Source organism: Puma concolor, chromosome B1, assembly GCF_028749965.1.
Source record: "Puma concolor isolate L17-30 chromosome B1, mPumCon1.1.hap2, whole genome shotgun sequence".
In the NCBI taxonomy this organism is placed as follows: Eukaryota; Metazoa; Chordata; class Mammalia; order Carnivora; family Felidae; genus Puma; species Puma concolor.
In genome coordinates, this window is record NC_141670.1 from 62,858,973 (window position 1) to 62,873,920 (window position 14,948).

The 14,948-nt window shown below is 33.7% G+C and overlaps 1 protein-coding gene across 4 annotated transcripts in view; it reads right to left on the bottom strand.

Annotated features, from left to right (window-relative positions):
- TLL1 (tolloid like 1) overlaps positions 1 to 14,948 on the bottom strand; it is a 216,667-nt gene that overhangs the window by 61,960 nt on the left and 139,759 nt on the right. For all 4 annotated transcript variants that reach the window (XM_025921513.2, XM_086703920.1, XM_086703921.1 and 1 more), the window contains one exon: positions 1,311 to 1,413. In XM_025921513.2, coding sequence (XP_025777298.2) covers positions 1,311 to 1,413 — 103 coding nt within the window. The remainder of the gene's footprint in view (positions 1 to 1,310; positions 1,414 to 14,948) is intronic.

The window sequence follows — 14,948 nt, forward strand, 5'->3', positions numbered from 1 at the left end:
TCCTCAATGTGACTTATCAAACTAGTTCAACTCTTTATTTTTTCCTTATTTTTAAACACTTCTAGAATCTCTTACTCTTATTAAGGCTTTTAACACACTTTTGACTACAACAGCGTCCATTCAGCAGGTTTTAGATGTTAAGAAAAAAGATCTGTATGGCACATAAACACAACTGAACAGAGCTACTCCTAAAAATAAAGGCATAGTTGCCATTTCAAAAAATGTATATAAAGAGAGAGTAGATACACGCTCACAACAGCACTCACCTTTAAGTAAAACAGAGGGCAACAGTAAAGTGCCTCATGCAAGTTAATGGTGTGGTCTGTGGTTAAACTTTGGCAGTCGACTTTTGTAAGCACCAAATATGAGCTACAATTTATGATACAAAGTACAAATGGCTCTTCTCAGCCACAAAAAACTCTCTGAGAAGCAAAACTGTGACGCCTAGAGGAAGGGCTAACATGTGTGGCATAAGAAATCAGCCACCAAACATGTAGCTAACAGCTCACATTCTACTGCCTTAGCAAACAAAACAAAACACTTATAAGCACACTCACATAATCGATCTGGTTTCTGCATTAAAACAATAATGCTCAGATTAAAAATAGATAGGCGAAAGCTATTCTAAATCGTTATACTCAGATCCAAGTATTTCCTCATAATGTAAGCTACTTTAAAATCAATCTACTTATTTGTATTTTTGCTGAAGTTGAAAAGAGTACAATAGAAATTAAAATGTGGGGGGCGCCTGGGTGGCTCAGTCGGTTAGGCGTCCGACTTCGGCTCAGGTCACGATCTCGCGGTCCGTGAGTTCGAGCCCCGAGTTGGGCTCTGTGCTGACCACTCAGAGCCTGGAGCCTGTTTCACATTCTGTGTCTCCCTCTCTCTCTGACCCTCCCCCGTTCGTGCTCTGTCTCTCTCTGTCTCAAAAATAAATAAACCTTAAAAAAAAAAATTAAAAAAAAATTAAAATGTGGACCCCATACATTGTTAACTCTAAGATAACTCTTGAGTGGATCTACTCTGGGGGGCACCTGGGTGGCTCAGTTGATTAAGCATCTGATTTTGTCTCAGGTCACGACCTCACGGTTCGTGAGTTTAAGCCCCATGTTGGGCTCTGTGCTGACAGTTCAGAGACTGGACCCTGCCTGAGGATTCTGTGTCTCCCTCTCTCTCTACCCCTCCCCAGCTCGCACCCTTTCTCTTTCAGAAACAAATAAAAATTAAAAAAATTAAAACAAAATGAAACAATCTACTTTGGGCAGGACAGACTATATGTGTGGCAACATAGAGGGTAAATACTGTCTTACCAAGGAGGGGCGATTTCCTCCAGCAGCCGTCTCTTACTTCAATGTAGTCATACCAGCACAAGCTGCTCTTGTATAGGTCCATCGTGGTAAAATTTAAAACGATCTGCAAATTGGAGCAAAACGACACAAAGACGAAAACGATTGTTACCGCACACGCTAATTTGATTGCTGGAGATTAGGAATCCGGGACTACAAAGAAAACAGATTCATAGCTAATTCTTTTTTTTTTTTTTCTTTTTTCTGTTAGTATACCCTTAATATAGTTTCTTGACAAATGCCCCAAAGAAAGAAAATATTTTCTCATTCTCCTTGATGTCTGACAATATAGAACCACAATGTCAATAGTTAAACTAAACATTTTAGCAATCAAAGCCAAGTTTCTGTAGAAGTAGTTTAAACAATATTGAAACAAACAGAAATCTTTATTCAAATAGTTTGTTTTGAATGTTTTAAGATAAATATGACTTAAACCATGAGAAATTCTGATTTTGCCATGAACGTCTTCTTTTTAATAATTTATATCAAAGACGACCAGTCAGACATCTATAATTATGTTAAAAATTACCACCATGTGCCATGTTCCAAGAACATAATATCATTGTGTATGTTGAAATGTTTTAAATACAGCTCTAAAATTTGAATTTGTCCATGTAAGTATAATCAAAGACAGATGTCATTATGCTTCTCCAGATCCAAGAATATACATTGAAAGACCTTTTAAGTTAGAAGATCTTGCACATGACCCCTTATTTTGTACTTTGTTTTGAAGTCATGCTGCTTTTTGTTAAGATAATTCAGATAATTCAAGAACAACTCTAAGAAGGATAATTTTCTTACTGCTTTATAACAAGAGTTTGTTTTTCAAATAATTAACTCTTCTTGATTACACTAAAAGTAGAGCGAAACTAACATGAGAAATATACCTATCTGAAGTAAAATTCACTTGGAATATAGTTTTTTTATTCATAAAAACTCATTCTAAACTCTATTCTGCTTAAAGTATCTAAGATACTTGAGGTGTGTAGTAAACCTGTTTTTCACTCCAGAAGCTGAAATGGACTTTGGCCCAAAGTGACCAATTATGAGTATTTAAATAAATGCTTCTAATCTAAAACTATAGCTTGTAATAACATTTAAAGAATCCTTTGGTGATAATATAAAAATCTGAATGTAAGGGTACTCTCGAGCTCAAGAAATGAGTAAAATATATGAATAAGCAATCAATGCTAAGTCCATATTCCAGAAAAGTACCGCCATTTTTGTGTAAGAAAACATATACTTCTCCCCTTTCTTGAATATAATACTTAACATAAGTTAACATAAGTAACTTAACATAACACTGAACATAAGAAAGAAACTATGGCAAATCAATCCTTTTTTAAAGATTTTTAAAATACCTTTTTATAGTTTATTTATTTTAACAGAGAGAGAGAAAGAGAGAGAGAGAGAATCCCAGACAGGCTTCAACTGTCAGCACGAAGCCTGATGTGGGGCTCAAACTCATGAACCAGGAGATCATGACCTGAGCCAAAGTCGGACACTTAACTGACTGAGCCACCCAGGCGCCGCTATGTCAGATCAATCCTAAACTAACTTATTTCTTCCAAGAATTGAAGATATAGCATAATAATAAATATTTCTCATGGCATCTTATATTTCAGCAACACAATGATCAATGAAACTGTACACCAACATTGATGATAATTGCCCATATACTCATTTTATAGAGATAGAAACTAAGAATCTGTCTAACTATAATGAAAATCTGTACTTTATAATGGCATTAACATCTCACCATTAAATTTGACCTTTTTTGGTTTCCTTGAACGTGTACTTTCTTAATTCCAAAGAGATGAAAGTAGAGGCACACTGTTCTGTTTTTTTAATGTAATACAGTAAGTGTAGCATAACTTGGTTTTATTTAATTGTCCATTTATTTCTATCTTATTTATAGTTTCTCCTTTTCTCCTTTTTCTTTTCCTTCACCTAATTTTATCATTCGAAATATTCTCAAAAATGCTACAAAAATTTCCAAAATATCCAAGGACACAGGACTGATCATGTTTTTCTTTCTTTTTCGGTACTCCTCAACATTCGATTATCAAAATACATAGTTTCGAACCATTTTTTTTCTGAGGTTCCCAATACGTTTCGACTCCATCTCTGAATACCAATGCAACATTAGGTTATTCTTACGACATAATTGAGAAATAATTTCTGGTTTTTCTCCTTAACTTTGTATTTACTTTAAGCCTGCTACAAATGCAAAACACTACCACTGCCTGATATTAGGTTTCATTCTACATTTGTGTTTTCTCTACAGCAACCACCAGGGATTCGAATCTGTAGGATCATATAAGAACTCAGTTATTATAGTAAAAATGGCAAAACTAGAATTTAGACACAAACAGTAGACCCTAAGGCTCATTTTATGGTTTCCTTCTTGGATCTAAAGGTGGATTTTATAATGGCGTGCAAATAGTATCACTTCCTCTTCTAGGAGGGAAAGAAATCAGCTAAATTGGAAGTATGTATATGGTTAAATTGTATTCAAAATTGAAACAATGTGGTTGGATTGCTAACAAGTAGTTAATATTTGAAGTTCGGAACACACACACACACACACACACACACACACACACACACAGTTGGAAGGGGATAACTCTAAACAGAAAAGTTTCCTATCTTGTTTTTAATCTTCTATTTTAAATGCCAAGCACTGTGGAGGAACAAAAATGGCCGATTTTAATATAAAACACAGAGTCCTTTAGAAGCAGAAAATGCAATAAAGATAGGTTTTCTAAAATCAAATCTTAGGGCTCTGACCTAGAAGTAAAATGCTGGCCTTTGACTAAGGTTGCTAGCAGAATCCATACTTGAACTGCAAATCAAAAGCACTTGGAAAATATCTGGTTGTCTTACATTATATTATTTTATGAAATATGTTGCACCTTTTTTAAAGAACGATGAAGGAAAAACTACCTAGCACAATTATATAAATGTTTATTTCTTACTGTAAGTATCAATTTAGCAGTATCAATTTAAATTTAGTCATGGCTCCCCTGGAACATGAGATTGAAGGAGATACAAGGAATAATTTTAAGATCTCCTGTGATCTGTTATGAGTCTTGTTGCTAAGTTAAATTGATACAATTGCTGTGGAGTTTGCTTATTAATACTTTGTACAGAGTACAGAGTCTTGAAGAAAGATCAACAGACAAGGGACTGGATGCCTGCATATCTCCAGAGAAAAAAATAATCAAAAAACTACTGTCAGCATAATGAAGACATTACTGACTACCTACACTAATTCCATGAGCACCACAGAAGGACTAATTAGAATAATGTTTATACCTCACAGTGCTGAGGATGAGGAAGACACAAATGTTATCAATTAGACTGATATCATTAAATGGCTTTTTAGAAAAAAATATTAGAATCAAAAGCAGTAAAATAAAATAGATTTCTGGGTTCCAGCCAGAAGGAGCTTGGAAAAACCTAATTATCTCTAGCGGGACTATAGGTTTCTTCTCAGGAATAAGACTAAGGGGTGAGAAGATCAGTAAACTATCCTCCACGGGTCAAATCCAGCCTTCAGTCAGTTTTTGTAAAAGTTTGTTGGAACCATTCCTTTACATATCATCTGTGATTGCTTTTGCAATATGATAGAATTTAACATTTGAAACAAACTGTATGAACTGCAAAGCCAAAGATATTTACTGTATATCCTTTCCAGAAAAATTTGCAAACTCATGGAATAATTGATCATTACGCTTTCGTTCAGCCCTGAATTGTATCATGGCAAAGGGAAAAAATTTAAATCTTTTTTTCTGTAACTGAAAGCTATTATGACTGGGCATTTATGACTGGGTTCTAGCTTCTTGGTTTGCTAGTTTACTTAAACTTTCTTAGTTTGAATGTATTTTCTTACCATAAAAGCCCTGGAGGCCACAATATCAAGCTGGTCTCAGCAGAGTTCAATCAGAAGGATTTAATTGGATAATGTTAGCAAACCACTAAGGTAATCTGAAAGCACTGTTAAGATTCTCATGTATTAATATTTTCATGGTAAATATAAATCTTCACAATATAAATCCTGAAGACAGTTATCAAATAAATAAAACCACTGACCCAATTTACTTAATCCAACTATGCTGGGAAACATAAAAATATCAGCTTAATTATAAGGTTTCACAGGAAAATCAACACATTAAAGTAAGGGATTCTTACTTTAAAATCTAAAGAATAGACAGGAGAACCTGAGGCTTTGGCTCAAGTCCCTGCTTTACAACAAACTAGCTGTATGCATCAGGTAGATCCCTAATTCCATCAGGGATTTATTATATGACAGGTGAAAAACAGGCATTGGATTATGACATAAAGGTAATTTCTCTACTTAAAACTATATGATAATACCTGGATTTTGACATTTTGATGTGTCATTACCAACTACTCAGAGGAACATTTTTCACACCTCCTCTTCCTTAATTCCTACTCCACCCCATACTTAATCAATTCTAATTTGCACAATTCCCCTAATGTTCTCGCTCCATTTTCACTGACCTTGTTCTCCATACCTCTTTGCATTAACTGAAATAATTTCAAAAGCCGTGTTTGGTTTTCAGGTTCACTGGTCTCTAATTCACCCTACCTGTATGGCCACTTTACTCCTTTCAAAGTTGGGTACCAGTGGCTTCACATTCAACTCAACATAAATTTCTAAGCCTGGACATCACGACTCTAGGGTCATAACCCACCACTGCTGCCTCATCTTCCACTACCTCAAACACAGAATCTTCATCCCACCCATCCCTGACTTCTTGCCGTTGTGTCCTGAAAAAGCACCCCAATTCCAGCATCCTTTATTCAGGGTGTACGTAATTCCTCCCAGGACACTACTCTCGCTTTCCTTGTTTCCGGAATCCCTTTATACCTTTCAAAGTCACTATCAAAAGTCTAGACCTCTCAAGAAGATCTGAGCTCTCCTATCTCAGCATGTCCACTTTGCTTGCTTCTTAGTTGTGGTTTTGTCTGATTACAAAGAGACTTGATTCATTTAATTATTCTCATGTATTATTCTTCATTATCTTATTTTTGATTTGTGTACTCAACACCACTTTTCCAGAAACACAAAACAAAACAAATCACTTATGTTTTCTTCAGAAAAATATGAAGTGTAAGTTTAATTTTTTTTTGACTTAAAAATGATTTCATTATTATTTATTTAAAAAAATTTTGCCCAACTTATTTGAAAAATAATCTTTATAAACAAATATATGACAAGTCTTTTTTGCCCTCAAGCACAGTTCTGGTCTTTTTAGTTTCTTCTATTGATTCAGAAGCCTATTTTGATATTACCACAGAGTATGAATTACCAAAGCTCCATAATGTTTTTCTATCATCTTACAGTGCAATCCACTTTTCTTCATTTTTTTCTAACTTGCCTTGGTTATTCCAACCCTTAATATTTTAAATTTTTTTTTAACGTTTATTTATTTTTGAGACAGAAAGAGACAGAGCATGAACGGGGGAGGGTCAGAGAGAGGGAGACACAGAATCTGAAACAGGCTCCAGGCTCGGAGCTGTCAGCACAGAGCCCGATGAGGGGCTCGAACTCACGGACCGCGAGATCATGACCTGAGCCGAAGTCGGCCGCTTAACCGACTGAGCCACCCAGGCGCCCCAACCCTTAATATTTTATAAATAGCCTCTGAAATAATTGGGTATAGGTATAAAACAAAAATCTATTGGAAATTTACTGCAATTACATTAAAGCTATAATTTGTATATAAGTATACATTATACATTATATATTACAATATATACATTATATATTATATATACATATATATACATTTGTATATAAGTATACATTGATTTGGCCTACTTAAAAATTTTTAAACATTTAAAAAAAAAGGGTGGTTCAGTCAGTTAAGTGTTCGACTCTTGATCTCAGTTCAGGCCTTGAGTTTAAGCCCCACATTGGGCTCTGCGCTGGACATGAAGCCTACTTAAAAATAAATATATAAGCGCACCTGGGTGGCTCAGCCATGATCTGGTGCTCAGGTCATGATCTGGCAGTTTGTGAGTTCAAGTCCCAGCTGTTCAAACTGTGCTGACAGCTCAGAGCCTAAAGCCTTCTTTAGATTGTGTGTGTGTGTCTCTCTCTCTCTGCCCATCCCCTGCTCACACTCTGTCTCTCTCAAAAATAAATAAATATTTTAACAAACTAATAGATTAAATAAGTAAATATTAAAAAAAAACCTATATATTTATTTGGGAAAAACTGACAATTTTAATATATCCTGACATATGATACATATCTCAACAACCTGCTACATGACAAGTTAGTTTTTTTAGTCCCACATTAAAGCCTTCAGTTTTTAAACTCTGTTCCATTTTAACATATTTGTTTTATCTGATCAACTTAAGTGTGTTTTTTTAGTTGATTCTTCTGAATTTGTAAAAAGATAAAATATATTCTCTATAACTAAAGAAAAATTTTATGATTAGCTCTGCCAATTGCAAATTGTGTGGTGTCAAGGGGGTTGCTCAATCCTTTCTTAAGTTCAACTTCTTCATGTATAAAATAGAGATAATTACAATACTAAACCCGATAGGGCATGAGAAGTTTAACACAGTGCCTGGCATAGTAAATACTCAATAAATATTCGTTTCTTATATTTACTAAATTGAAAACATTCCTGCTATGCTTAATTCATCACATTGTCATTCAAAATACATATTGAACTCTAGTGTTGCCAGCATTTATGAAATTTTTAGCCAGCTTTTTCTTTCCATTTTGATACAATTATTTGACAAAAGAATAGATTTTATAATACTGAACTATCCTCATAATACTGAGCCAAAACATTTGCAGTCTTGTAAATTATGCGGCTTGATTTCATTTGATTAAATTTATACAACATTCATGTTTTTATATTCATATGTAGGGCGCTTGACAATTTTTTCATATGTGTTGTGTATGCTTGTCAGAATTTTACTAGTTTAGTAACATAAATGAAGAGATTACACATTGTTATACAATGCACTTAAAATGCATTTTATTACATGGGAGAAATCTTGAGATTTTAGAATTTGAAAAAACTGCCATGAGAAATCATCTGCAAACAGCGTAATTTTATAATAATTTCTGTAAACTTATTTTATATGGTTATAATTTATTCAATTTTTAGGTGTCATTAAATCACTTTTGGTATCTTCAATTTCCAGGATCCTACATTAAGAAATATTTCAAATGAAAATATTCCTGCTGGGGTGCCTGGGTGGTTCCATCAGTTAAGCATCTGACTCTTGGTTTCAGCTCAGGTTATGTTCTCACGGTTCATGGGATCAAACCCTGTGTCGGGTTCTGCAGTGCAGAGCTTGTTTGGGATTCTCTCTCTCTCCCTTTTTTTCTACCCGTCACTTGCTTGCATTCATGTGCACTCTCTCTCTCAAAATAAATAAACAAACATTAAAAAAAGAAAGTATTTCTGCAAGTTTTGATATGTCACAAAGTTAAACGTATAGCCAATTATATACAGTGAAACTACATTATCATGAATTCAAGTAAAAAAAATATTTCACATTTCCAAACAGAAAAAAATACTTCCCAAAAATGCTAATAAAAAAATAATCTAAAGTATAAACCATAGGCAGGACAAAAATGAGCCTTAATGGAAGTCCAAAATGCAAGAAGAAATAATGAATAAAAGTATTTGATAAATCTTCAAATGCTATTGAGAATGAATACTCATGTACAAGAGAATGAAGTCACCTTTAATTTAAGCCATATGCAAAAATTAATTCAACAATGAATTAAAGACCTAAATGCAAAACCCAAAACTAAAAGAAAGCATAGAGGAAAAGCTTCATGATTCAATGATTTCTTGGATATGGCACAAAAGCACAAGCAAAAAAAGCAGGAAGAGTTAAGCGGTGCTATGTCAAACTAAAAGGCTTTTTTGCGAAACAACACGTTAAAAAGGCAACTACAGAAAAGAAGAAAATATTTGCAAACCATGTATCTCATAAAGGGTTAATAGTCATAATATGTAAAGAAATCCTAAACTCCACAAGAAAAAATAAAAGAATCCAGCTAAAAAACGGGCAAAACACTTGAAGATAACGTTTCCCCAAAGATGATATACAAATGGCCAAAAAGCTTATGAAAAGATAGTCAACATCACTAATTATCAGAGAAATGCAAATCAAAACCACAATGAGAGGCTCAGTAGGTAGAGCATCTAACTCCTGATTTCAGCTCAAGTCATGATACCATGGGATCAAGCCCCACATTGGGCTCCATGCTGAGCACGGAGCCTACTTAAGATTCTTTCTCTCCCACTGTCCAGTCCTCTGCTTGCAGGCGCACTCTCTCTCTCCTTTTCTCTCTCTTTAGGGTTACTGGAGGGGTTCTGGGAGGGGGGATGGACTAAATGGGTAAAGGGCATTTATTAGGAATCTATGCCTGAAATCATTGTTGCACTATATGCTAACTAATTTAGATGTAAATTAAAAAAAATAATAAAGTCAATTAAAACAAAGAAAAAAAAAAAAGAAAACCCCACAATGAGATATCACCTCTGGCCAAAAAGGATGGTGACTTCCAAAACAAAAAACAAACAAACAAACAAACAAACAAAAACAGAAAACACTACATACTGGTAAAGATGTGGAGAAATTGGAACCTTTCTACATTGTTGGTGGGATTGTAGAATGATCTGACCACTGTGGGAAACAATATGGAAATTCTTCAAAAAATGAAAAACAGAACTACCAAATTATCCAACAATTCCACTTCTGGGAATATATCCACAAGAATGGAAAGGACTGTCGTGAAGAGATATCTACATACTCATGTTCATGGTAGCACCATTGACAATAGCCAAAAGATGGAACCAACTCAAATGTCTATCAATGGATGAACGGATAAACACATGCGGTCTATACATATACTGGAATATTATTCAGCCTTAAAAAGAAAGAAAATCCTGTCACAAACTAAAACATAGTTAAACTCTGAGACCATTATGCTAGATGAAATAAGCCAGTCACAAGAAGACAAATACTGTAAGCTTCCACTTATGTGAGGTATGTAAAGTAATCAACCTCACAGAAACAAACAGAATGGTGTTTGCCAGGAGTTGAGGGGTGGGGAAAATGGACTTGGTTAAAAGGTACAGAGTTTTAGTTTTGCAAAATGGAAATGCTCTGGAAATCACTGTCATCACAATGTGAATGTACTTAACACTACTGAACTGTACACTTAAAAATAGTTAAGGCAGCAAGTTTTCCACGTGTTTTTACCAGAATAAAAAAATTTGGTAAACATCTGTGCGTAGTTTCACAAATGTTAAGTGCAAAAAAACAATAATATCTCATTTATGTCAGGATGAAACAAACTGGAAGAAAAATACAAAAATAACAGCATCTAAAAATGAAGATAATGAGAATTGTAATCTTTTTTTAGGATATTTTTACGGTTTGGGAGAAGGATAAAAATACTAATTAAATATGACTCCATTAAAAAGACTGCTAGAGCGGTGCCTGGGTGGCTCAGTCAGTTAAGCGTCTGACTTCGGCTCAGGTGATGATTTCACAGTCGGTGGGTTTGAGCCCGGTATCGGGCTCAGCGCTTACAGCTCAGAGCCTAGAGCCTGCTTTGGATTCTCTGTCTCCCTCTCTCTCTGACCCTCCTCCACTAATGCTCTGTCTCTGTGTCTCAAAAATGAATAAACATTAAAAACATTTATAAAAAAAAGACTGGTAGAAAAAGCGTACCAAATATGAAAATACACACTTAAAACTTTCAAACCAATAGAGAGAAAATAAATGAAACCATAAATTCAATACATAAAAAGGCAAAAAGTAAAATAAAAGAAACAGAGTGGAGCATACAGAATGCAAAAAAGAAATAATAATACATCAATAACCACAATAAACGTAACTGCAATAAACACTCTAGCTAAAGACAAAACTAGCCATCATGAATTAAATAAAAAATTAAACCAAACTATTTGCTTTCTAAAAGGGACACGCGTAAGACACAAGATCATAGAATGACTGATGTCTAAAGCAAGATGAACATACATCAGGCAAGAATATAAATCAAAAGAATGTGCATCCTTATTGATATCAGAAAAAAATAAGAGTATTGACCTAAATCATAACTAGAGATAAAGAAATTCAGTATATAATAACAGTTTGATTATCAAAAAGATGTTATATTCTAAACATAACATGTATATAAAATTTAATAATATAAAACAAAATATATTTTAAATAGTATTTATTTTAGAAAGTAAAGAGAAATTAGTAACTCCTTTGAATACTGACAAATATTAGCATGCCTTTCTATTTGATAGATGAAGTAAAAAAATAATCATTAGAGAATATAACACTTCACAATTAAAACACTAATGCATATATAGAGAACTTTGCATCCAATTACTGCACAAAACACATTTTAAAGAAATAATTATTCTTCATGAATATTGGCCACTTCCAAGGTCATCCTGCCAGCCTCAAAATATTTCAGGGACTGACACCTTACATACTATAATCTCTCATCAGAAGTGACTAGAGGGGAAATTAATAAGAAAAGTTGATTGGAAAAACAACATGTGTTTACAAATAAGAAAATGTATGTTACCAAAAAATATGTTGGTTGAGAAGAAATAATAAGAGACAAAGAAGAAAATGAGAATTGAAAAATAGCAAAAACACAGTGTCAAGCTAGGGAAATTCAGATAAAGTAGCTTTTAGAAGGAAATCTATAGCCTTGAAGATTTGTATTGGAAAAGAAAAAAATTCTTGGAATTAGTGAGTTAAACTTCCAACTAAAGAAGTGAAAAGAATAGCAAATAAACCCAAATTTTGAAGTAAAGAAAATAATAAAAACATAGAATGAAAAATGAGTTGATATTGTTCATTGACCACTTAATTGAATTTATTTGCTCATCATCATACACATTAAGAAAAATAATTTTAAAAGATGATAAATGTGTTGATTTCTTCCTATTTGCAATATTTTGGAAAACACAGTTTTATTGGTACTCATACTGATAAGAAAAGTGAATTAACTTTGAATACTGATGGTATGGGTGCTGCAATTGGTTAGGAAGAACAATTTTTTTCCTGATACTATTTTGCTCTTATGAGTTGATTAATTTGATTAATCTTGTTCCAAAACTTTTCATATTCTAGAATTTTATTTTCAAAATTATGTATAGTTTTAAACTTACTCTCATTTATCAGATGTTATATTTTGCTTTTCAGCACCTTTTTAAGACTGACTTTCATAATATATTCTCATAACGCTTACTCAGAAATCTAAACAGAAATTGATCAACACCTGTAACTACATTATAACATAGAGTTTTCGTTCTTTTTTTTTAATTTTTTTTTCTTAATGTTTTTATTTATTTTTGAGACAGAGAGAGACAGAGCATGAGCAGGAAAGGGACAGAGAGAGAGGGAGACACAGAATCAGAAGGAGGCTCCAGGCTCTGAGCCATCAGCACAGAGCCCGATGCGGGGCTCGAACTCAGACTGTGAGATCATGACTGAGCCGAAGTCAGACACTCAACCGACTGAGCCACCCAGGCGCCCCGAGTTTTAGTTCTTAAATGGAAAACAACTGTATGAAGAATTATGTATGCATTCCTGTATTCCAAATGAGCTGTAACTTTTCATGTTTAAAACTCTTCACATCGCACAAATGTTTCATTCAATTTTCATTTTGAGTTTTTGCAACACCCTGGACAGCTCCATACCAATGATCCTCTTAACATTCAATTATCAGGAATATCAAACTTTCTTTAACCTTAACTGAATTTTCACCAAAACTCTAAGTCTATTTGAGTCATTCCAGATAAATCAGCCACAAGCAAATGATAGAAATTATTTAATAAGTATCAAAAATAAATATAAATATCAATACAATCTTGGTCTGGGAAGACTTTTAAGATTAGCATTCAAGACAGAATCCAGAAGTTAATAGATTCATTCATTTCCTTTCTGACTAATTTTTAATCTTTTTTTTTTCAACGTTTATTTTATTTATTTTTGGGACAGAGAGAGACAGAGCATGAACGGGGGAGGGGCAGAGAGAGAGGAAGACACAGAATCGGAAACAGGCTCCAGGCTCTGAGCCATCAGCCCAGAGCCTGACGCGGGGCTCGAACTCCCGGACCGCGAGATCGTGACCTGGCTGAAGTCGGCCGCTTAACCGACTGCGCCACCCAGGCGCCCCTCTGACTAATTTTTAAATGTATAACCAAACTAAATATAATAAGGGAAACTTTCTTCCTTTTCAATCCTTATTATGCCATGACTTCCATCAAAAATGTTGAAAAAGAAGTGGTGTGATAGAAATAAATACTTTCAGAATTTTCCCAAGAATAATGATATTTGCAGTAATTTTTGTCAATTTTCTTTCTGAGATTAATAAAGTATCCTATGCCTAGTTTGCTCAGGGTTTGTTGTTGTTAAATAAGCAATAGAGATTTCTTCTTGATTTAACTGAGAGACACATCTAATAGTGTTTGTGTGTACACACGTACACGCATATACATTTACCTTTGGTTTGGTACAGAGGATTTTACATCCATATTCAACTGTGAGTTTGGATTATAATTTTCCTTTCTTATATTGTCCTTGTCAGGAATGCTATAAAGTTTTTGCTAGCCATATAAATAGCAGAATGGATCTTCCTTTTTATTCCCTGGAAGAGTTTATATAAGATTACACCTATTTGAATGTTGGCTAGAACTCACAATTATGCCATCTGAGACTGAATGTTCATTGCTGAAAAAGATCTAATAATTTAATTAAATAGGAATTCATTTTCTTTAGTGGTTATAGGAGTATTCAAGTTGTTTTTTTCTTCTTGAGTTAGAAGTCAACAGTATTTTGTAAGAATTTTCCCATTTCATCTCCGTATTTAAGTTATTGGCATAATGTTAGGCGTCTATAGCATCTATGGTTATGATAACCTTTTTATTCTGATTATTAGATAATTGTGCTTTCTCTGTTATTCTTTTTCTTGTTTGATCTATTTTCAACCATGTTCCTATTTTGCTAAGTTTTCTCAATGTACCAACTTCTTCAGACTTTATATAATGCTATTTTCATCTCATTAATTTTATCTTTTATCTATTACTTCCTCCATTATGTACTTTTCTGTTTATTTTACTACTCTGTTTCTAGTCACTCAAAAGGGATGTCTAACTCATTAGTTTAGGGCATTTTTTATTTGCTAATGTGAGCATTTAAGTTGCGAATTTCCTTCTAAGTACTGCTCTAGTTGAATCGTACAGACTTGCTATTCAGTATTTTTGTTGCATTATAGTTGAAAATAATTTCTCATCTTCCCTATAATTGCTTCTTAGTTGAACTGGATATCTGATATATATTTCTTAACTTTGAAACGTGTGGGATTTTCTAGTTATCTATCTAATACTTATTTTTAACTTAATTTCATTGTGCCTGAGAACATAATCTGTATTATTTCAACACTTCTAGAGAATTTACCATCTTTTAAAGTACATTTTTCAGAAAGTTCCCAGAGTTTAAACAATTGCCATTATAAAATTTTTGAGTTTTCAGTCTATTATTTGAAGAATCAGATAA